This window comes from Moschus berezovskii, chromosome 21 (genome assembly GCF_049115385.1).
Source record: "Moschus berezovskii isolate FMDL1 chromosome 21, NW_MosBer_1.0, whole genome shotgun sequence".
Lineage (NCBI taxonomy): Eukaryota > Metazoa > Chordata > Mammalia > Artiodactyla > Moschidae > Moschus > Moschus berezovskii.
In genome coordinates this window covers 39,677,463-39,698,478 of record NC_142480.1, presented here as the reverse complement: position 1 = coordinate 39,698,478, position 21,016 = coordinate 39,677,463, and the positions used below count along the sequence as shown (strand labels likewise).

Genomic DNA, 21,016 nt, shown 5'->3' with positions numbered 1-21,016 from the left:
TGCTCAAAATTCTCCAAACCAGGCTTCAGCAATATGTGAATCGTGAACCCCCAGATGTTCAAGTAGGTTTTAGAAAAGGCAGAGGCACCAGAGATCAAATTGCCAACATCCGCTGGATCATGGAGAAAGCAAGAGAGTTCCAGAAAAACATCTATTTCTGCTTCATTGACTATGCCAAAGCCTTTGACTGTGTGGATCACAATAAACTGTGGAACATTCTGAAAGAGATGGGAATCCCAGACCACCTGACCTGCCTCTTGAGAAACCTGTATGCAGGTCAGGAAGCAACAGTCAGAACTGGACATGGAACAACAGACTGGTTCCAAATAGGAAAAGGTGTACATCAAGGCTGTATATTGTCACCTTGCTTATTTAACTTATATGCAGAGTACATCATGAGGAACGCTGGGCTGGAAGAAGCCCAAGCTGGAATCAAGATTGCTGGGAGAAATATCAATAACCTCAGATATGCAGATGACACTACCCTTATGGCAGAAAGTGAAGAGGAATTCAAAAGCCTCTTGATAAAAGTGAAAGAGGAGAGTGAAAAGTTTGGCTTGAAGCTCAAATTCAGAAAACGAAGATCATGGCATCTGGTCCCATCACTTCATGGGAAATAGATGGGGAAACAGTGGAAACCGTGTCAGACTTTATTTTTTGGGCTCCAAAATCACTGCAGATGCTGATTGCAGCCATGAAATTAAAAGACGCTTACTCCTTGGAAGAAAAGTTATGACCAACTTTGATAGTATATTAAAAAGCAGAGACATTACTTTGCCAACCAAGGTCCATCTAGTCAAGGCTATGGTTTTTCCCATGGTCATGTATGGATGTGAGAGTTGGACTGTGAAGAAAGCTGATCGCCGAAGAATCGATGCTTTTGAACTGTGGTGTTGGAGAAGACTCTTGAGAGTCCCTTGTACTGCAAGGAGATCCAACCAGTCCATTCTAAGGGAGATCAATCCTGGGTGTTCATTGGAAGGACTGATGCTAAAGCTGAAACTGCAATACTTTGGCCACCTCATGCGACGAGTTGACTCACTGGAAAAGACTCTGATGCTGGGAAAGGTTGGGGGCGGGAGGAGAAGGGGATGACAGAAAATGAGATGGCTGGATGGCATCACCGACTCTGTGGACATGAGTTTGGGTGAACTCCGGGAGTTGGTGATGGACAGGGAGGCCTGGCGTGCTGTGATTCATGGGGTCGCAGAGAGTCGGACACGACTGAGCGACTGAACTGAACTGAAGTCTCTTGTATGGAGCATATTGTAGTCCCTTGTTTTTTTGTTTTTTATTTTTAAATCAGTCTCCTACTCTATGTATTTTGATTGGAGCATTTAGCCTATTGACATTTGTGGTAATTATTTACAGATATGTATTTATTTCCATTTTAAACCTTATTTCCCCATTGATTTTATATTTCTTCTTTGACCCTTTCTTTCTTCCGTTTTTTTTCCTTTTGTGGTTTGATAATTTTCTTTAGTATTGTGTTTCTTTTTGGTTTTTGCTTTTTGTGACTATGTTTTTGATTTGTGGTCACCCTGTTTTTCAAGTATGTTAACCACTTCCCCTATCTACTTGCTTTAGACTGGTAGTCATATAGTCTCAAACAGACTCTAGAAAAAAAAAATCTACATTTTCTTACTCTTGTCCCCGACGTTTTAGGATTTTGATGTCCTCTTTTACATCTTCATGTTCATCCTTTTATTGTTAATTGTGTTATCATCTCTTTCACAGAAATTTTTTAATTTTTTTTTAGATCTATTTACTGGCTTATTTAAGTGATTTACTTTCTAATCGTGATTTTCCTTACAGAGTCTTCTATTTAGAGAAGACCTTTCAATATTTCCTTTATTATACATTTAGTATTGCTATATTCTTTTAGTTTTTGCTTGTCTGAGAAATTTTTATCTTTCCTTCTATTCTAAATGATAATTTGCTGAGTAGAGTATCCTAGGTTGCAGATTTTTCTCTTTCAGGACTTTGAATATATCTTGCCATTGCCATCTGACCTCCAGCATTTCTGTAGAGAAATCAGTTCACATCCTCATGGGGTTTCTTTTGTAATTTAACTCTTTTTCTCTTGATGCCTTTAGAATTCTCTCTTGAACTTTTACTGTTTTAACTGAAATATGTCTTGGTGTAGGTCTGTTTGGATTCATTTTGTTTGGAACCCTCTGTGCTTCCTGAACCTGGATATCTTTCTCCTTCAGGTTTGGAAAGTTTTCGACCATAATTTCTTCAAATACATTTTCAGTCCTCTTTGCTCTTTCTTCTCCTTCTGGGAGCCCTGTTATGTGTAGATAGGCACACTCTGTGTTATCCCATAGACTCTTATTATATTGCTTTCATTTTTTTCGTTTGGCTTTCTGTCTGCTGTTCTGATTGGGTGATTTACATTATTTTATCTTCCAGATCACATATTTTTTGTTCTGCATTATTCATTCTGCTGTTCACTGCCTTTAGCTCAGCTTTCATCTTGGCAAATGAGTTCCCTATTTTTTTTCTCGATTCCTTTTTATAATTTCTGATTCATTTTTTACTGTAACTTGCATTTCTATCATTAATTCTTCTTAATTCCTTCAATATTATAATTATCTTCTTTTTAAACTCAGTGTCTATTAGATTGAGGAAATCTCTTTCATTGTTTTTTCAGGAGAATTCTCTTAATCTTTTAATTTGGAATGGTCCCTCTACTTCTTCATTTTACCTGTATTTCTCTTGCTATATGAGTTTAAGAGAAACCATAATCTGTTGTAGTCTTAGAGGGCTGTTTTTGTGTGGGAGGCTGTGTAGCCTGGGTGGGTTTAATATTTTTGGTGCAAGGACTGTTTTTAGTATGGATGCCTACCACCTCTTTCCTTAGGGTATGCTGGCCATTATCCCCTTGATAGGAGGTGTGACTGGTGTTGTCTTCAGAGCCTGCATTGGGTGTTGAGCAGAGCTTCCTCTGCTCTGTGTTTGTCACTGCCCTGTTCAACTGCTCCCTAATTATTGGAGTAGAAGCCCCCATATCCATTTCTGAGTTGTGTTTCTGAGCTGCAGTGCAAGGTAGGTGAGTTTGGAGCACTCCCACTGGCAGAGGAGACACTGAGTTTGCTCTGCCAGAACTGTCCACTGGTGAGCATGCTGTCTTCCGTCACCCATTGTGGGGGATCAAAGGTCCACTCCTGGCGCTGCCCTTGGCCCCGCCTCAACCATGGGAATGCCAGCAGTCAACCCTGGTGTTTCTCAGGTGTTGTTGTCACAAGGCCTCCAGCACAGATCCAAGAAGTCAGGTCCCAGGACTGCAGTAATCATGTACATGGACTCACCGAGGGAGCTGTGGAGGCAGCTCAGATTCCGGCCGAGCCCAGCCCCACAGCATGTGCCCACAAAACCCACAACTCCTAAGGCCAGACCATCCCAGCCGCAGGAGCACCCACTGTCTGCTTGAATGTCCTGCAGGTACTGAATTTACCAAGCTTGCAGCAGAGGTGTAAATCTGTAGTTCACACAGCCAGGGAGAGATTTCAGCCCTGCTTTATAAGTTATGTGGTCCCTAGGGCTTGCCTGTGATTTCAGTCCCACCTCTGCACATGGGAGACTCACTGGCACCTGGTGTGTGGGAGCCCACTGAGGTGGTGGTTAGGGTGTGATAGTCTGCCCAGGTGGTGACTGGAGCGTCGGAGCCAGCCAAGGCAGTATTTGGGTTATGTGGACTCACCCAGGCTGGAGCCCACCCAGGTGGCAGCTGGGGCATCGAGAAAGAAGCTGCAAGGGCAGCCCTGCCCCTGCCTTCACATGCCACTTAACTGTGGCACATTGCTTCTATGGTGGGCCCAGGCTTTTTCTGCAGACAGCCTAGTTGTATCTGTACCACGTTCCAGCCACTTCAGGCTACTTCCACACAGCCAACACCAGTCCTTTTTCCAGATCTGTCCTCTAAACCCCAAGTTTCAGCAGCAGCACCTGCCCATACCATAGCATGCTTGTCTCAGGCTGGAGCATGCAGACTGCTGGCATTGTCTATGTAGGTCTCTCTGTTCTGCCTGCCACAAACCAGTTGTTATACTGTTCTCTGAGCCTGCGTAGCTCCCTTTCTTGTTGATCCCCATTGATCTTCCTGAAGGTGAGGGGGCTTCCCAGGGTGTGGGACTCTGTCCTCTTTTACTGTTCCCTCCCAGGGGTGCAGGTTGCATCCTACTTCCTTTTCTCCTCCTCCCCCCATCATCTTACCCAGTTATGTGGAGATCTTTCCTGTCCCTTCAGGTGTTTGAGGTCTTCTTCTAGTGTTTGGTGGGGCTTCCCTGGTGTCACTAGTGGTATAGAACCTGCCTGCCAATGCAGAAGACATAAGAGAGCTGGGTTCAATCGCTGGGTCAGGAAGATACCCTGGAGAAGGGCATGGCAACCCACTCCAGTATTCTTGCCTGGAGAATCCCGAGGACAGAGGAGCCTGGAGGGCTATGGTCCATAGGGTTGCAAAGAGTCGGACATGACTGAAGCAACTTAGCACAGCACAGCTAGTGTTCATTAGGTATTCTGTGAGAATTATTTCATATGTAGATATATTTTTGATGTATTTAGGGCAGGAGCTAAGTTCCACGTCCTTCTGCTCTATCTTAATTCCTATCCCAGTACCATACTGTTTTGATTACTGTAGTTTTGTAGTATGGTCGGCAGTTGATGAGTGTGATATCTCTAGCTGTGTTCTTTCTCAAGATTATTTTGTCTTTTTGAGGTCTTTTGTGTTTCCATACAAATTCTAAAATTATTCTAGTTCTGTGATAAATGCCATTGGTATTTTGACAGATTGCATTGAATCTGTAGATTGCCTTGGATAGTATGATCATTTTAACAATACTGATTCTAACCTATGAACATGATGTATCTCTCCATCTGTTTGTGTCACCTTCAATTTATTTCATCAGTGTCTTATTTTCTGGGTACAAGTTTTTTACCTCCTTAAGTAGGTTTATTCCTAGATATTTTATCCTTTTTCATGTGATGGTAAATTGCTTTCCTTATTTTTTGTGTGATAATTTATTGTTACTGTATAGAAATGCAATGGATTTCTTTATATTAATTTTGTATCTTGCAGCTTTACCAAATTCATCGATGAACTCTAGTAGTTTTTTTGGTGGCATCTTAAGGATTTTCTGTGTCTTGTCATCTGCAAACAGTGCCTGTTTTCTTTGTTTCAATTTGAATTCCTTTTAATCCTTTTTCTTGTCTGATTGCTGTGGCTGGGACTTTCAGTACTATGCTGAATAAATGTGGAGATTGGGCATCCTTGTCTTGTTCCTGATCTTAGAGAAAATACATTCAGCTTTTCACCATTGAGTATGATGTTAGCGATGGGTTTGTTGTTTATGGTCTTCATTATGTTGAGTTGTATCGCCAACTCGATGGACATGAGTTACAGCAAGTTCTTGGCATTGGTGATAGAGAGGCCTGGCATGCTGCAGCCCATGGGGTCACAAAGAGTTGGACACGACTGAGCAACTGGACTGATATTCTCTCTATTCCCACTTTTTGGAGGGTTTTTTATCATAAATGTTTGAATTTTGTCAAAAGGATTTTTGCATCTATAGAGGTGATCATATGGCTTTTATTCTTCAGTTTCTTAATATGGTGTATCACCTTGATTGATTTGCAGACATTGAATCATCCTTTCATTTCCGAGATAAAAATCACTTGATCAGAGTGTATGATCCTTTTAATGTATTGTTAGGTTCTGATTGATAATATTTTGTTGAGAATTTTTACTTTTATGTTCATCAGTGGTGTTGGTTTGTAATTTTCTTTTCTTTTTGATGTCTTTGTCTGGTTTTGATGTTAGGGTGATGCCTTGTGGAATGAGTTCAGAAGTGTTCTTTCTCTAAAATTTTTTGGAATAGTTTGAGAAGAAAAGGTGTTAACTCTTCTTTAAATATTTGTGGAATTCTCCTGTGAAGCCATCTGGTCCTGGACTTTTGTTTGTTGGGAGTTTTTTGTTTTTAATTACTGATTCAATTTCATTACTGGTAATTTGTCTGTTCATGTTTTCTGTTTCTTCCTGGTTCAGTCCTAGGAGATTATATATTTATAGGAGTTTGTCTGTTTCTTCTAGATTTTTCATTTTATTGGCATATCGTTGTTTGTAGTAGTTTCTTATGATCCTTTGTATTTCTCTGGTATCACTTGTAACTTCTTTTTCATTTCTGATTTTGGCCCTCTCTCTTTTTTTTCTTAATGAGTCTGGCTAAAGGTTTATCAATTTTGTTTGTCTTTTCAAAGAACCAGCTCTTTGTTTTGTTGATCTTTTCTATTGTTTTTCTTTTCTATTTTTTTTTAAGTCTCTATTTCTAAATGATTAGCCTAAGTTTTACCACTTATCTTTCCTTTCAGTTCAGTTCAGTTCAGTTGCTCAGTCGTGTCTGACTCCTTGCGACCCATGAATCACAGCACGCCAGGCCTCCCTGTCCATCACCAACTCCCGGAGTTCACTCAAACTCATGTCCACAGAGTCGGTGATGCCATCCAGCCATCTCATTCTCTGTTGTACCCGTCTCCTCCCGCCCCCAATCCCTCCCAGCATCAGAGTCTTTTCCAGTGAGTCAGCTCGTCGCATGAGGTGGCCAAAGACCTGGAGTTTCAGCTTTAGCATCAGTCCTTCCAATGAACACCCAGGATTGATCTCCTTTAGAATGGACTGGTTGGACCTCCTTGCAGTCCAAGGGACTCTCAAGAGTCTTCTCCAACACCACAGTTCAAAAGCATCAATTCTTCGGCGATCAGCTTTCTTCACAGTCCAACTCTCACATCCATACATGACCACGGGAAAAACCATAGCCTTGACTAGACGGACCTTTGTTGGCAAAGTAATGTCTCTGCTTTTTAATATGCTGTCTAGTTTGGTCATAACTTTCCTTCCAAGGAGTAAGCGTCTTTTAATTTCATGGCTGCAGTCAGCATCTGCAGTGATTTTGGAGCCTCCAAAAATAAAGTCTGACAGTGTTTCCATTGTTTCCCCATCTATTTCCCATGAAGTGATGGGACCAGATGCCATGATCTTCGTTTTCTGAATGTTGAGCTTCAAGCCAAACTTTTCACTCTCCTCTTTCACTTTCATCAAGAGGCTTTTTAGTTCCTCTGCATCTTTCCTTTATGCAGTGCCAGTTTTTAAATGCAGATACAGGCACATCAAACTAATATGTGGAGTCACCAAAATGACACAATTCGTATTTCATACCTCATATTTATCAGAACTCTTGACATAGTGTACAAGACTAATTTGACTGGTTTTGTTTCACTTTGTAATATGTGCACATTTCCCAGCACTCTCTGCCTTGGCTTACTGATGTTTGAGGAAGAACTGAGAGGAAATGGATCCATCTTTACATTCCCTTCTAGCCCATCATTTTCAGTGCAGTAGTTGGATGATACAAGGAAGCAACACAAATAGCAAAGATGATGGAGTTCCTTGGTCATTTGTGTTTCCTAAGACATCATACCTTCTTTCTGCATTAGAAGCAAGTTCTGGTTCAAGTGCCAAGTGTGGCCTCTGGGGCTGTTTTAGACATAATACACTTATCTTGCATTTTCTTAGGGTCTCAATGAATTCTCTGCATTGTGGATCCACTGGGACTCTGCTCATGAGGTGGCAAGGAACAGTGGACACAGATATCACATATCTACTCACGCAAATGCCTCTTGTCCCATTCAGTTCAGTTCAGTTCAGTTCAGTCGCTCAGTCGTCTCCGACTCTCCGCAACCCCATGAATCACAGCACGCCAGGCCTCCCTGTCCATCACCAACTCCCGGAGTACACTCAAACTCATGTCCACAGAGTCGGTGATGCCATCCAGCCATCTCATTCTCCGTCGTCCCCTTCTCCTCCCGCCCCCAACCTTTCCCAGCATCAGAGTCTTTTCCAGTGAGTCAACTCGTCGCATGAGGTGGCCAAAGTATTGGAGTTTCAGCTTTAGCATCAGTCCCTCCAATGAACATCCAGGATTGATCTCCTTTAGAATGGACTGGTTGGATCTCCTTGCAGTATAAGGGACTCTCAAGAGTCTTCTCCAACACCACAGTTCAAAAGCATCCCATTAGAACCTCCTTAACAAAACACAAGTTCAAAAATACTGAGTTCAAGATGGCAATAGGAGAGCTTTAAATCACCCACTACACACTTCCCCATCCTATGTTCTTTGGGCAGCAACTTTCAACTTTTCATTCGTTTTAGCTTTTCTTACCTTATTTACTTTCATATTTCCAGAAAGTCTTCCTAGAGTGCTGTTTCTTGATTTTTCCATTTAGATATCATCTGATGACTTGTACAATGGAAGGCTGGAATTTAGCCCCTTTATGTCACTTCCTGCCCGCATTTTCTCCCTGACCCCTGCCACCACATCCCAATATCATAATAGTGTATCTTGATTAAATCCATGTTTACTGTTTTCTTTATTGTTGTTGTATAGATAATGCCACACTAAGCATTGTAACAAAATGGTTTTCTTTTTAAGAACCACTTTATTTGCCTAGTTTTCTTTGCTTCTCTAAGTCTTCCATATCCTGCAACAATTCTGCAGTGTCTTTTAATCCAGTTTTGCCAAAAGCAGTCCCTTCCGTGTCCTCTCACAGTTTTCTTCTTTCCTGGACATACCCCTCGACATCCCTCTATCCTCCTGCTTTCGTCTAACCTGGATGATTTCTACTTCTCTCTTAAAATTATCATGCAGGATCTTCCTGTTTTCTGGGTCTCATGCTACCTTTTTTAGAGGGGTTTACGTCTTTGTTTTTGTGGAGCATATGCTCAAGTAGCCTTCTGAGAAGAGATGTATGGATTTGCTTGTCTTAAAATGTTTGCTTTTCTTTATTCTTCCCTTATACCTGATTGATCTTTTGATAGCAACTTCCAAGTTAAAAGTCTTTCTCCCTCAGAATTTCAAAGGTGTTTTTTTCCTTTATTTTTTAGCTTCCAACACTGCTGTTGACAAGTCTCATACCAGTCTGATTCCCAAACCTTTGTATGTGACCTTTTAAAAAAGTCTGGAAGCTTTTAGGATTTTCTTTATCTCTCTCTTAATATAGAGAATACTCTCTCTTTTTTTCTCTTGGTGTGTGTCTCTCTCTTTTTCTCTTGGTGATCCGAACTTTTGCAATTATGTGCCTTGATCTACCTTGGGGTGGTGGTGGGGGGCATTTGCTAGGCCCTTTTGATCTAAAAACTCAAGTCCTTCAGTTCTTGGAAATATTCTTATTTATTTGATAATCATCTCTCATTTTCTCCTTCTGGAACCCTTAATATTCAGCTGTTCTCTCCCTTTCTTTTTTTTACACTTTTAAACTTTTTTCTGACTCATTCTGTTTTCTGAAAGACATCCTTATCTTTGCCTTACAAACGTTCTATTACATTAAATTTTTTTTTCCTATTGTACTTTTAACTTCCTGAAATTTCTTATTTGCTAAATATTCCTTTTTATTATCCTGTTCTAGTTTCATGGGTATAGTATCTTACCTTGTTGAAGTTATTATTTATTTTGTTTTTTCTTTTACTCCCTGAAATATCTTTCTTTTCTTTGAGTTATTTTTTAGAACCTACCTTTCATGTGAAGGATTTTCTTGAGATGGCATGGCTGTATTCCCTCCATGGAAGCAGGCACTGGGCTGCCAGTTGGGAGGTCTGTGGACTAGGCAACAGTGTTTCAAGTCACCGCTGAGGGACTGGTTGGGGTGGAGCGGTTTCTTTGGGGCATCTTCAGATGTCACTATCTAGGGTCATTTTTCTGAGTGATTTCACTCCAGAGAGGCATTCTTTAGTCTTTTTCTGGAAGGTGTAAGTCTGACCACAGCATTCTGGCACCCAGATGGAGGAGGAACTTGGTGGTTATCTCAGCTTTCCTTGTGCAGACTTTCGCTTGTTCTTTTCTCTGTGGGCCCCCCTGCCTCTGGTCTTCCACCGTGCCTGGTGTTCCTGGGCCAGATCTCCTGAGAGTGGTCAGATCACCCTCTCCAGAGAGTGACCCCAGTCCTCTGCCAGGCAGGGAGGTGGCCATGGTCCTGCTCTAGAGGGTTGGGAAGGGGATCTTGGGTCTCATGAAGTCTTACAGACTTTGAGTCAGGCTCTTGTCCTCAGTTTTCCTGGCACCCAGGTCTCCAGGGGTCCCTCAGGTTTCCTGAGCATTTCCAGTGTCCCCCTTCTGGGTGGTTTCTCTCTGCATGACTGGCTCTCAGCGTTCGGTGCTGTAGTAAGTCAGCTGCTACTCGATCATCTGCTTTCCAGCTTCTAGAATTTTGCTGACATTTTTCATCTGCCATCATCACCTCTCCCTTGCCCCTTGTCCTTATGGACTTATGCCTTGTTTGTGCCTTTCCTGTCATCTTAGTGGGGTTCTGGAAGGGAGTGGAAATAACTCTGTAACTGCTCAATGGGCCGTGTTTTCTAGAAGTCCATTCACAGGGTTTAAGCAGGGACATGACCGGGTTCATTGTGGATGTGACAGCAAGGACCCTGGCCTCTGAGAGAAGAGGGATTATTGGGTGGAGAGGGGGACTAGAAGCAGGGAAGAGTTGACTTTGATGTTTAAGACCCTGGACTCTGGCCCAGGCATCTACCCGTGTTGGCAGACAAGTTATACTAACCCTTAAGCCTCAAAGACTGGGGATAATGTTGGGCCTGTGTCCCGGGTTGCTCTGAGGATTAAATGAGGAGGCATGTGACGTGTGTAGCAGAGCGCTGGCCGCATGGTTTGCATTCAGTGCCTGGTGACTGTTATCGCTGCTACCAAGCGATGTGATAAGGAGCTGAAGCGGGAAGTGGCCCGGCAGGGAGAGCCTGGTAGAAAATGATCCCAAGGGTCCGTCACCTCCCCACGTGGGGGCTGAAAATGAGAGAAGGGCTGGGAAATCCGAAGAGCAGCCGCCCCTGCAGCACCCTGAGGGCTTTTTCCAGCCGCCCCCGCCCATGGTGCTGCCCAGCACGCTGGCTTCAGGACAGACAGACACATGCATCTCTGTCTTCATTTGGCTGCTGGAATGCGTGAGGGACTCGCCTTGGGGCCTGGGGCGAGGGTGGGAGGAGAAGGACAGAGCCTGAGCCAGCCAGGGCCTCCCAGGACCTTGGCACCAAGAAGAGCTGAACAGAATGCTGGCAGAGAGAGAGACGGACATGTGGCCAATGAAGGGAGCTGGGAGGGAGGGCAAGTTCCTCTCCCCAAGGGTGGCCACACTCTCTGCTCTCCATCCTGGAGGGCCAGCAGAAGGGGCTGCTGGAACGGAGGGTGTCGTACCAACCTGTCCCCCAGCCCTTCCACCCTTAGTCTTCTTGCTGGAGGTGGACGGAAGACAGGACAGGCCCCACCAAGACAGGATGAGGGCCAGAAGGGCAAGATTCACTGAAGGAAGGCACCAAGCGGGGTCTGGCGGTGTTGGGATTTGAGGGCACCTCAGAGGCACTCAGACTAACCCCCATTCCCCACTGGACACGACACTCCTTTGCTTCCTGCAAATAGATGTTCGTCAGGCTGCACAGACCCAGAAGTTAGCGAATCCCACTTGGTCTCAAACTGTGCTGAAGGGAAAGTGGTAGAGGAGTCAGTGTCCCTGTCCTCAAGCCCCTCACCACCTGAGGAGGGCAGGCATGTGACAATTCTGGATTATTAGCCCTATGGGGTTCTGTGGGAATCTGAAGAGAGGCAGAGCTATCATCTCTGAGAAGGATCCCCAGAGCTGCTGTCTAAGGACTAAGGGAGCATCCTAAGGAAGAAGGATGCTCTAGGTGGGTGCGTGGCGTGGTCCAGGGCTGGCAGTGGGGGATCGTGGGTGGGATGGAGAGTCTTCAGGAGGTGGTAGTCAGACTAGAGGAAAGTTTCAACGAGACTGTGTTCGGTGGCCAGTCCAAGAGGTCAACCTGAAGAACCCGAAGAGCCTTTCTGGGCTGAGTGTTGATTTAAGGGACTCTGTAGAGAAGGCAATGGCAAGCCACTCCAGTACTATTGCCTAGAAAATCCCATGGATGGAGGAGCCTGGTAGGTTGTAGCCCATGGGGTCGCTAGGGTTCGGACACGACTGAGCAACTTCACTTTCACTTTTCACTTTCACACATTGGAGAAGGAAATGGCAACCCACTCCAGTGTTCTTGCCTGGAGAATCCCAGGGACAGGGGAGCCTGGTGGGCTTACGTCTGTGGGGTCACACAGAGTCGGACACGACTGAAGTGACTTAGCTTAGCTTAGCCGCTGTTTCATAAGGGACCTCTCTTTTCATGAGCTACTACTTGGACCTGGGGCCAGGGAGGGAAGGCCCTGCTCGCTCATGTCTTTGTAGCCGGGATTTCTGCAGGGAGAGAGGCAGGCCTGATCAAGTATCAGGCCCTTGTCCCCAACATCTGGCGACACCATGACCAGCCCCCAGCAGTGGGGAGGGGTAGGGGCACACAGGTCTCTCCCAGGTGATGGGTATCTCCTTGCAGTCCTTGAGGTTGGAGTGGCACTTCCAATTGGAGCCATTCACTGTCTGCTCTGACCCCATGTGGGGCTGCCCGGCCCTGCTATAATTAGAGGGGAAGGGCTGACGTGTATCAGCAGCCTGGGGAGCCTGGCGGTGAGCCAACCAGAGGAAGGAAGGGCCAGCTGCCGGCCACCCGCCCGTGTAACTTTTCCCAAGTAGATGCTGCTATTTATACCTCTGTTGCTTGGGATCACATAGGCTGCCTCAGCCTCTTGTAGATGAGGCTGTGAAGGCTCAGAGAGGGTGCGGGATGGCCCAAGGCCACACAGCATATGAAACTGGCAGTAAAACTTGGGTTTCTGACTCCCTGGTCAGCATCTGGGCCAGAATGTGGCTCTGATTCTGGTGGTGGGTCCTACAAAGACAACCCCCCCTACCAGAACCCCCCAGCCTCATACATATATAAGATGGCCCTGAGAGGCTGTTGCTGCCTGGCTTTCCAGCAGCAGGCTCACAGGAGCTTGATACCCGGCACATCAGCACTGGGTCCTGGCTGGAAAACTGAAGGGTTGGATGTGCCCTAGGACCTGCTAGTGTGGGGCTGAGGCATGTTGGACCCCAACCAGAGGAGCCCCCTGGCTGGGTCTGAATCAGCGGAGTGGATGAACACCCCAGTCACATCTTAAATTGTGTCCTACCAGACAAAAAGGAGCCCCAGGGCCAGGTTGACCCTACACAGACGCACACAGACACACATACACACACACACACACACCTACCCCTACACCCCTCAGCTGATGTTCAGCCCCAGGTTGTGGGTCCAGGGAGCCCCAGGATGAGGCTAGCAATAGAAGCCTCCTTGTTCCCTGCCAGACCTCAGCTGCCGTGGTTTAGAACTTCTATTTGAGATGAAGTGTTTGAGGCAGGTTCATTATCGGATGGGAGGAGCTTTCCACTTAGGGCAGCCCAACAAGTGGACACACGGGCGCTGGCAGCCTGGCCAGCATCACATCCTGACCATTGCTGTCCCCTCTGTATGACCCAGGGTACATGACGCGCTGCCATGGACCCTGGATGTGTAAGGAGACGGTGATAGTAGAGTTTTCTGCTTGGGGGTTGTGAGGAGCAGATGAGAGAGTTCCTGCTCAGCACCCAGAGCCAGCCTGGCCAGCAGTCATCTAGGGCAGAAGACTAGGTCCCACGCCTGCTCATATGCTCCATGCCCATCTTAGAGGGTCTGTTTCCAGCTAACACAGAGGGTCCAGGTGATTCTGGGTGTAGAGGGGCCTCCAGGGTCCTCAGCAGGAGTCTAGTCACTGAGGCTTTGGGTGAAGCCCGGGCCCTGCCACCAGCCAGGGGCCTTGGGAGACCACACGGACCACCCTCCCTGGCCAGGGAATGCAGCTCCTCTGAAATCTGGACTCCTGGATCCCAGGGACTGACTGCCCCCCAGCCTCTCCCCATTCGGGCCTGCACGTTGGCCTATTTCTTGACCCCTCCATGTTCTACAGCCCCTCCGTGGCCCGTTGTGTCTCCTCCTTCCCACCTGGCCAGACACCAGCATCCATCAGCTCTGCCCTTCTTCCCCCCCGCCCTAACCAGGACCCTCTGCTCATCCTGGCTCCCTGACCCGGCACCAGCCACCCTCCAGCTTCCCAGGCTGGAAGACTAGGGGCTTTCTGCCTCCCCCAAGCTGTTTAGCCTGGGACCCCAAGTCCCACAGATCCCACTTTCCTCCTGTGGCTACCAGGAGGGGGCAGGAGAAAATAAGGGAGTGACAGCGGCTGGCAGGCAGGGCTGCCCCTGGGCTGTCTCCCAGGTGGGCAGCCAGGTAGGGGCAGCCTGCAGGCCTTGGTCCTCACACAGATCCCCTTGGTCCCAGCCTGGGGTGGAGGGCTGTCATATCAGCTGTGACGTGATGCTCTCCAGATCCTGGACTGAGCGGGGGAGGCTACAGGCACTCTGAGCAGGGTCACATGTGGGCTTAGTGGTCCAGAAGACTTTAGAGCCTCTGGGCTGGATCTTGGGCGGGGAGGCCCCATGGTGGAGGAGTGGGGAGACTGTTGGGAGTAGAAGGGATGGTTTGTGGAGAGGCATAGCCCTGGGGGGTGGGATGAGTTATTTAAACAGCTGGAGTGCCCTTGAGATAGATGGGGAAGACTGGGAGCCTTTCATGCTAGGTTATGTCAAAAAACAGGCTGGGTGAGTAAGGAGGCTGGAGTTTTCCTATTCATTTTAAAGCTTTAAGCCCCTTCCTGCCTCTCCTGCCCTCCTGGACTGGTGAGGCCTCCTTGATGGGTCTCTCAGGCTGCCCCCTTTAGAGCCCCAGGGGACAGGCAGCCCCTTAACCCACACTTTTGTCCCATCTCTGCAGCCGTGGGTGGGGCCTATGCCTGGATGACCCTCCCACCAAGGATGTCATCGACTTCCCTTCCATCCCACCTGGCGTCCTCTACGATGTGGGTCACCAGTGCCGCCTCCAGTATGGGGCCTACTCTGCCTTCTGCGATGACATGGACGTGAGTGTGTGGGGCATGTGTGGACGTGGGGGTGAGGGGCAGCCCTCAGCAGCCTGTAGAACCCTCCCGGCCAGGCTCGGTCCACACATAATGCCCGTGAGACATAAAGTGGCCTGTGGGAGAGGCCTCAGGTTGGGAAGCCCTAGACCCAGGTGTGGATTCCAGGTGGGTCATTCACCAATGGTGGGACTTCGGGCAAGCCCCTTACCTACTGGGATTTTCTTGTGGCACCAATTGGTAAAGAATCTGCCTACAATGCAGGAGACCCAGGTTTGACCCCTGGGTAGGGAAGATCCCCTGGAGAAGGGAATGGCAACCCACTCCAGTATTCTTGCCTGGAGAATTCCAGGGATAGAGGAGCCTGGTGGGCTATTGTCCATGGGGTTGCAAAGAGTCAGACACGACTGAGCGACTAATACTCACCTATTGGAGCTGGATCGTAAGAGGCAAAATAAAACCTCTACTGTCAGGTCCTGGGGAAGATCGCCCAAAGTGGCGGCCACGGGCATGTCAGAGACCCTGCAGCTTCTAACCAGGGTGTCTCCAGATGGAGGCTGGGGACTGCGCTGAGCCACAAATCCAAGCCTTGGGCCCCAGCCCAAGGCCCCCCACACCACATGGTCTGCGGAAGGACAAGAAGGGACCTCTGGGGCTTCCATCTACAGACACCACCATGTACCAGCCCCAAGGAGGACTCGAGGACTCCCCAGGGGACTCGAGGAAGTAGCAAGGGGGCAGGGCGGGTGGAGGCGTAGGGGAGGCGGTGACGGTGTGGCCTTTGCACTCCTCCTTGCAGAACGTCTGCCACACGCTCTGGTGCTCTGTGGGGACCACCTGTCACTCCAAGCTGGATGCAGCTGTGGACGGTACCAGCTGTGGGGAGAACAAGGTAGGGGAGCCCCAGTCCATCTGCAGAGCAGGTGAGACACTTGCTGCGTCCCTGCTCTGGGCTCGGCCTTGGTTCACGGACTCACCTGTGCTCTTCGCCGACCCCCAGCCCTCTCTGGCCTGAGTCCCCATCTGCAGCGTGGAGGCTTTGGGACAGAGCTTGATTGAGCAATTCTCCAAGGTGTCTCCACCTTGGAGAGTCAGCATGTGGGCTCTGTTTTATTCATTGTTCAGCTCCACCGTGGGGCCTGTGTCTTGGGTGACCGGAAGGGGGCCTCCCCAGCCCTTGGGGTCTGCCCCTCTGGGCCTTCCAGGCCTCCCACCCGCCTTGTTCTCACTAGGGTGAGGAGCTCGGAGTGGGCTTGCTCTGCATTTGTCTGTCTTGCTAGTGGTGCCTCAATGGGGAGTGTGTTCCCGTGGGCTTCCGGCCTGAGGCCGTGGACGGCGGCTGGTCTGGCTGGAGTGCCTGGTCCCTCTGCTCGCGGAGCTGCGGCGTGGGCGTGCAGAGCGCCGAGCGGCAGTGCTCGCAGCCTGCGTGAGTGTGGGGCACCCGGGGCAGGTGGGGCGGGCTGCGCCAAGCAGAGTCGGCGATTCAATCTGTCCCAGTCTCCCACTCTGAGAAGTATCCCCATGGAGGCCAAGCCCAGAGTGTCCATAGCCACTTCAGATCACTTCTAGGAGTGCCCTGGAGGCTAGTTGAGTCACCACTGCTGACCCCACTGCAGAGAAGGGAACGCCAAGGCTTGGAGAGTGGAGCGACTCGTTAGAGGCCACACACAAAGCAGCAGCTGATGGCAGGGAGGCAGGGAGGACAGTGGCTCAGAGCTTAGACCCTGAACCTTGGATGGACAGAGTTCAAATCCCCTCTCCTCTCCTCGTGCAGTGGCCCTCTCCACCCCTCTCAGGGCTGCAGTTTCCAGAGAAAGTGTATGATGGGCCACAGCAGTGCCCGTCCGGTAGAGCTGTTGTCATGGATGAGTGCACGGAAGCTCTGCAGCTAGTCTGCAGTAATTGCTCAGTAAATAGAGCCGTGTAGTGACTCTGGAGGTGCATGTGGGCCCAGGATGAGACTGGGGACAGCTGGGAGAGTTGGCCAGCCTGGGAGGGGTGCTGCGTGACCTGGAGTGAGTGGCTTCATCTCTCTGGGCCTCATTTCCCTGTCTCAGAGGGGTGAGGTGAAGATTCAGGGAGATGCAGAGGTTCCCCTTCTGTGGACTGAGGGAGTTCTGGCACCTTCACTAGGCTGCGATCATGGGATTCAGAGCCAGGGCCTTGTAGAGCTCCATGCTTATACTCCACCCTGCCTCCGGGTCTCTAGGTCTGAGCAAGGCGGAAGCAGGAGGGGTGGAGTTCGGGTTTAGGCTCTGGGCTGGGCCAGGGCCAAGGGGGCTTCCTTTTGACCCGGATGGGGTGCTGCCACCAAGATCATGTCTGCCGACACATGGGCTGTCAGGACGCTGGGTCTCACGGGCAGGAGATTTGGAGTAGCCCCTCCAGCTAGTGCCAGTCACGTCTGTTGCTTAGCCCAGCCTCTCAATAACCCTCTGCAGAGGCAACCCCAGTCCCATTTTAGAGATGAGGAAACTGAGGCCCGGAGGGGCCCTGAGACTTGGCCAAGGTCAGATAGCCAGGTTGGGGGTAGAGCCCAGGCCTCATGCTACCACCTTCCTTCAGAGCCTTTCAAACAGGGAGACCAAGTTTGGGCCGAGGTGGGGGCGAGGGGGGCAAGGGTGGCTGGTGGGCAGAGCAGTGGGAGTGGAGGTTGGAGCTGGGAATCTCCGGGTGTCGGGGTGCGGGAGGAGCTGCTCTCTCCGAGGGCCCGCTTCTGGATTCAGGTATGCAGTTGGCTCCACTGTCAGTGCTCACTCACCCCCACCCCATCCCACAGGCCCAAATACAAGGGCAAATACTGCGTGGGTGAGCGGAAGCGCTTCCGCCTTTGCAGCCTGCAGGCCTGCCCTGCCGGCCGCCCCTCCTTCCGCCAAGTCCAGTGCAGCCACTTTGACGCCATGCTCTACAAGGGCCAGCTGCACACGTGGGTTCCTGTGGTCAATGACGGTGAGTCCGGCTGTCCACGGAGACACTGAAGTCTGGGGGGCGGAGGTCCGAGGGCCCAAGGTTTGCACAGTAACAGGTGCTATCTGCGGGGCTGCCGCTCACTCCCTCGTGGCTCCTGGGGCAGCCTTGCAGACACTACCAGCCCAGTAGTGCCCCCCACCCGCCACTGACACTCTTCCCGGTGTGACTCCTGCCCTGCCTGTCCCTCATGGCTCCTCTGCTTGGGCCCCAGTGAACCCCTGTGAGCTGCACTGCCGGCCCTCGAATGAGTACTTCGCTGAGAAGCTGCGGGACGCTGTGGTGGATGGCACCCCCTGCTACCAGGGCCAGGCCAGCCGTGACCTCTGCATCAATGGGATCTGCAAGGTGTGCCCAGCAAGGAAGAGGACTCCCTCTGCCTTCCTCCTGCTTCCCTCTGGCCACCCTTCCCAGGCTGTGCCACTGGGCTTCCCCAGCTCTACCAGTGAAGCCCTTTGAGGGTCTCCCATTACCTCTCAGCAAAGCGCCCCCCAATCCTCCTGGGACCAGATCCCCCCCACACACCATCGGCCTCACCCTCAGCCTCTGTGACTGCACCCCGGCCTGCCTGCCTTGGCTTCTGAGATCTGGCCTGGGCCGGCCCAGCCCCAGCCCGGAAACCAGAGCTCAGGCGGAGGCTCAACCTCCCGCTGGTTGAATGACCCCAGGCAAACGTTTCCTCTACGATAAGGGGACTGTCCATCCAAGAATCCACATCACAGGGTTAAATGGGGTCACTTATCAGGCATTGCCGTGCAGGGGCTCGGCCTGGCAGAGAAAGCATTGGTGTTTCCTGACAATACTTAAAGACATTTTCAGCAGCAGCAGCAGCGGCAGCTACTTCCCCTGTTCGTATCCTCAGCACTTTCTTTCCCCTGCTCCTGACAGGGGAAGCTCCTGGGCCTAGAGGCCAGGGCTCAGATGAGGACCAGCAGAGAACATCAATTTGTGTTTCAGGGAAATTGCTGTCCATGCTGGTCAGGAGCCCCTGTATGCTCGCTGCCCCGCCTGCTGGGGCCGTTTACACAGTTTTTCCTGTCGCTTTTCTCATTCGATCTCACATCACACCTTCATGGTGTGGGTGGTTCCCTGTTTCACACCTGAGGAAACTGAGGCTCAGAGAGGTCGAGGGGCTTACTTGGGACTGGAGGCCACAACGGTGGTGGGCCCCTGCTCCATGCCCCGGGCACTCTCCTCCCCACCCTGGTAGGCCCCCGAGGTGGGGGCCAGAGAGGGCTTGCGGCCAGCGACCCAGCACCAGGGGCCTCCCCTCCCTGTGCGTTACAGAATGTGGGCTGTGACTTTGAGATCGACTCGGGTGCCGTCGAAGACCGCTGTGGCGTGTGCCACGGCAACGGCTCCACTTGTCACACCGTGAGCGGGACCTTCGAGGAGGCTGAGGGCCTCGGTATGGAGCGGGACCACTGGTGGGGGGGTGGGGGTGCTCTTGGCCTGGTAGCCCTACTTTGTCTCCCTTGAGCCCCTGCCTGCGTCCTCCGTGGTCCCCACCGAGGCTAGCGATGGGAAGCAGGCACACTGCCTTGCTGGGTCCAGGATCCAGGCAGGAGTCAGGGCCCCCAGGCCCAGATGCAGAGATCTGCCCTCCCAGGGAGTCCTCTTGCCCCAGGGACTTCAGGCTGGGCTAATGAGTGGCCTTATGAAGCTTCAGAGAACCAACCCCCACAGCTCTACTCCCTCACCCCAGGACCTGTTTTGCATACACTGTTTAAGTGCCGACTGTATGCTGGGTGAGGGAGTCATGGAGGTGACTCCTTGCAGTGGAGGGAGACCCAGAGGGGCTGTGAGAGCCCTGAGGAAGAAGGTCCTGACCTGGGGAGGTCAGGGAAGACTTCCTGTGGGGAGTAGAAGTCAAGCTGAATCATGAAAGACTCAGCAAAGATGAGGAAAAACATTACACATACAGGAAAGAGCTTGTGCCCAATGAAGCCTGGAGGCAAGAAGGAGCATGCTCTCTGGGGACCTGACTACAGAAGGCAGGGCTGCCATGGGGCTTTGAATGAGCGGCCAAGAAGCTTAGATTTCATCCCCCGAGATGCAGCCCTGCATGGTGGTTAAAGCTCAGACCTCACAGCTTGATTCACATCCCAGCAGAGCCCTGGGGCAAGTTGTGTAAGGTCTCTGTGCCTTAGTGTTCTCATCTGTAAAATGGGGATAACAGTAGTACCTGGGGGTGCATAGGGTTGTTACACACTTAGGGTTCTCAGGGTAATGCCAGGCATGGGTGCTGTGTGCTGTGCTTAGTCGACCAGTCGTGTCTGACTCTGCAACCCTGTGAACTGTAGCCCTCCAGGCTCCTCTGTCCATGAGGATTCTCCAGGCAAGAATACTGGAGTGGGTCGCCATTCCCTTCTCCAGACATGATGGGTACTACTTAGCGAAAGAACAGAAACAGGCTTTATAGGCATGAGGAGGATGTTATCAGGAGAAAGGCCTGGTCAATTGGGTTTTGTAGAAAGGTCACGCTGTCCCCAGGTGTAGGGGGTAGGCCCAGTCCAGTGACAGACTGACTGAGGTTTCCCAGACAGGGGCCATCGGGCACGGGGGCAGGATTGCAGGAGCCCTTCTGAGGCTGTGGTGACCTAGTACAGATCTGAGTAGGGAAGTCAGAATCTTAACGATGAAACTTTGGCATCGGCAGGCAGGGGCACGTGGAGAGAGGTGAGGGCAGACCGCAGCTAACCCTGTTCTTTCCACAACGCGTGCTCAACCCCTGGCCGACAGGGTATGTGGACGTGGGGGTGATCCCGGTGGGCGCCCGCGAGATCCGCATCGTGGAGGTGGCGGAGGCTGCCAACTTCCTGGCCCTGCGCAGCGAGGACCCGGATAAGTACTTCCTCAACGGCGGGTGGACCATCCAGTGGAATGGGGACTATGAGGTGGCAGGCACCACCTTCACATACGCCCGCACAGGCAACTGGGAGAACCTCACGTCCCCTGGCCCCACCGACGAGCCTGTCTGGATCCAGGTGACTGCCTTCCGGGGCCAGGCCGGGGCGGGGCAGAGGTGGAGCGCGTGGGACCCAGCCCCGCGGCAGGAGTGAGCCCTGGCGCAGTCACGGAGCCTGGCTCTGAAACGGCCCAATGGCGTAGCCCCAGGT

General features: G+C 50.5%; 1 protein-coding gene across 1 annotated transcript in view; it reads left to right on the top strand.

The window, feature by feature from the left end:
* The window catches only part of ADAMTS7 (ADAM metallopeptidase with thrombospondin type 1 motif 7), a 60,984-nt gene that overhangs the window by 29,423 nt on the left and 10,545 nt on the right, over positions 1–21,016 (top strand). The window contains exons 9-15 of the mRNA XM_055418001.2: positions 14,789–14,933; positions 15,730–15,822; positions 16,211–16,356; positions 17,710–17,879; positions 18,112–18,245; positions 19,185–19,305; positions 20,640–20,884. Of these exons, the coding sequence (XP_055273976.2) occupies positions 14,789–14,933; positions 15,730–15,822; positions 16,211–16,356; positions 17,710–17,879; positions 18,112–18,245; positions 19,185–19,305; positions 20,640–20,884 (1,054 nt within the window). The remainder of the gene's footprint in view (positions 1–14,788; positions 14,934–15,729; positions 15,823–16,210; positions 16,357–17,709; positions 17,880–18,111; positions 18,246–19,184; positions 19,306–20,639; positions 20,885–21,016) is intronic.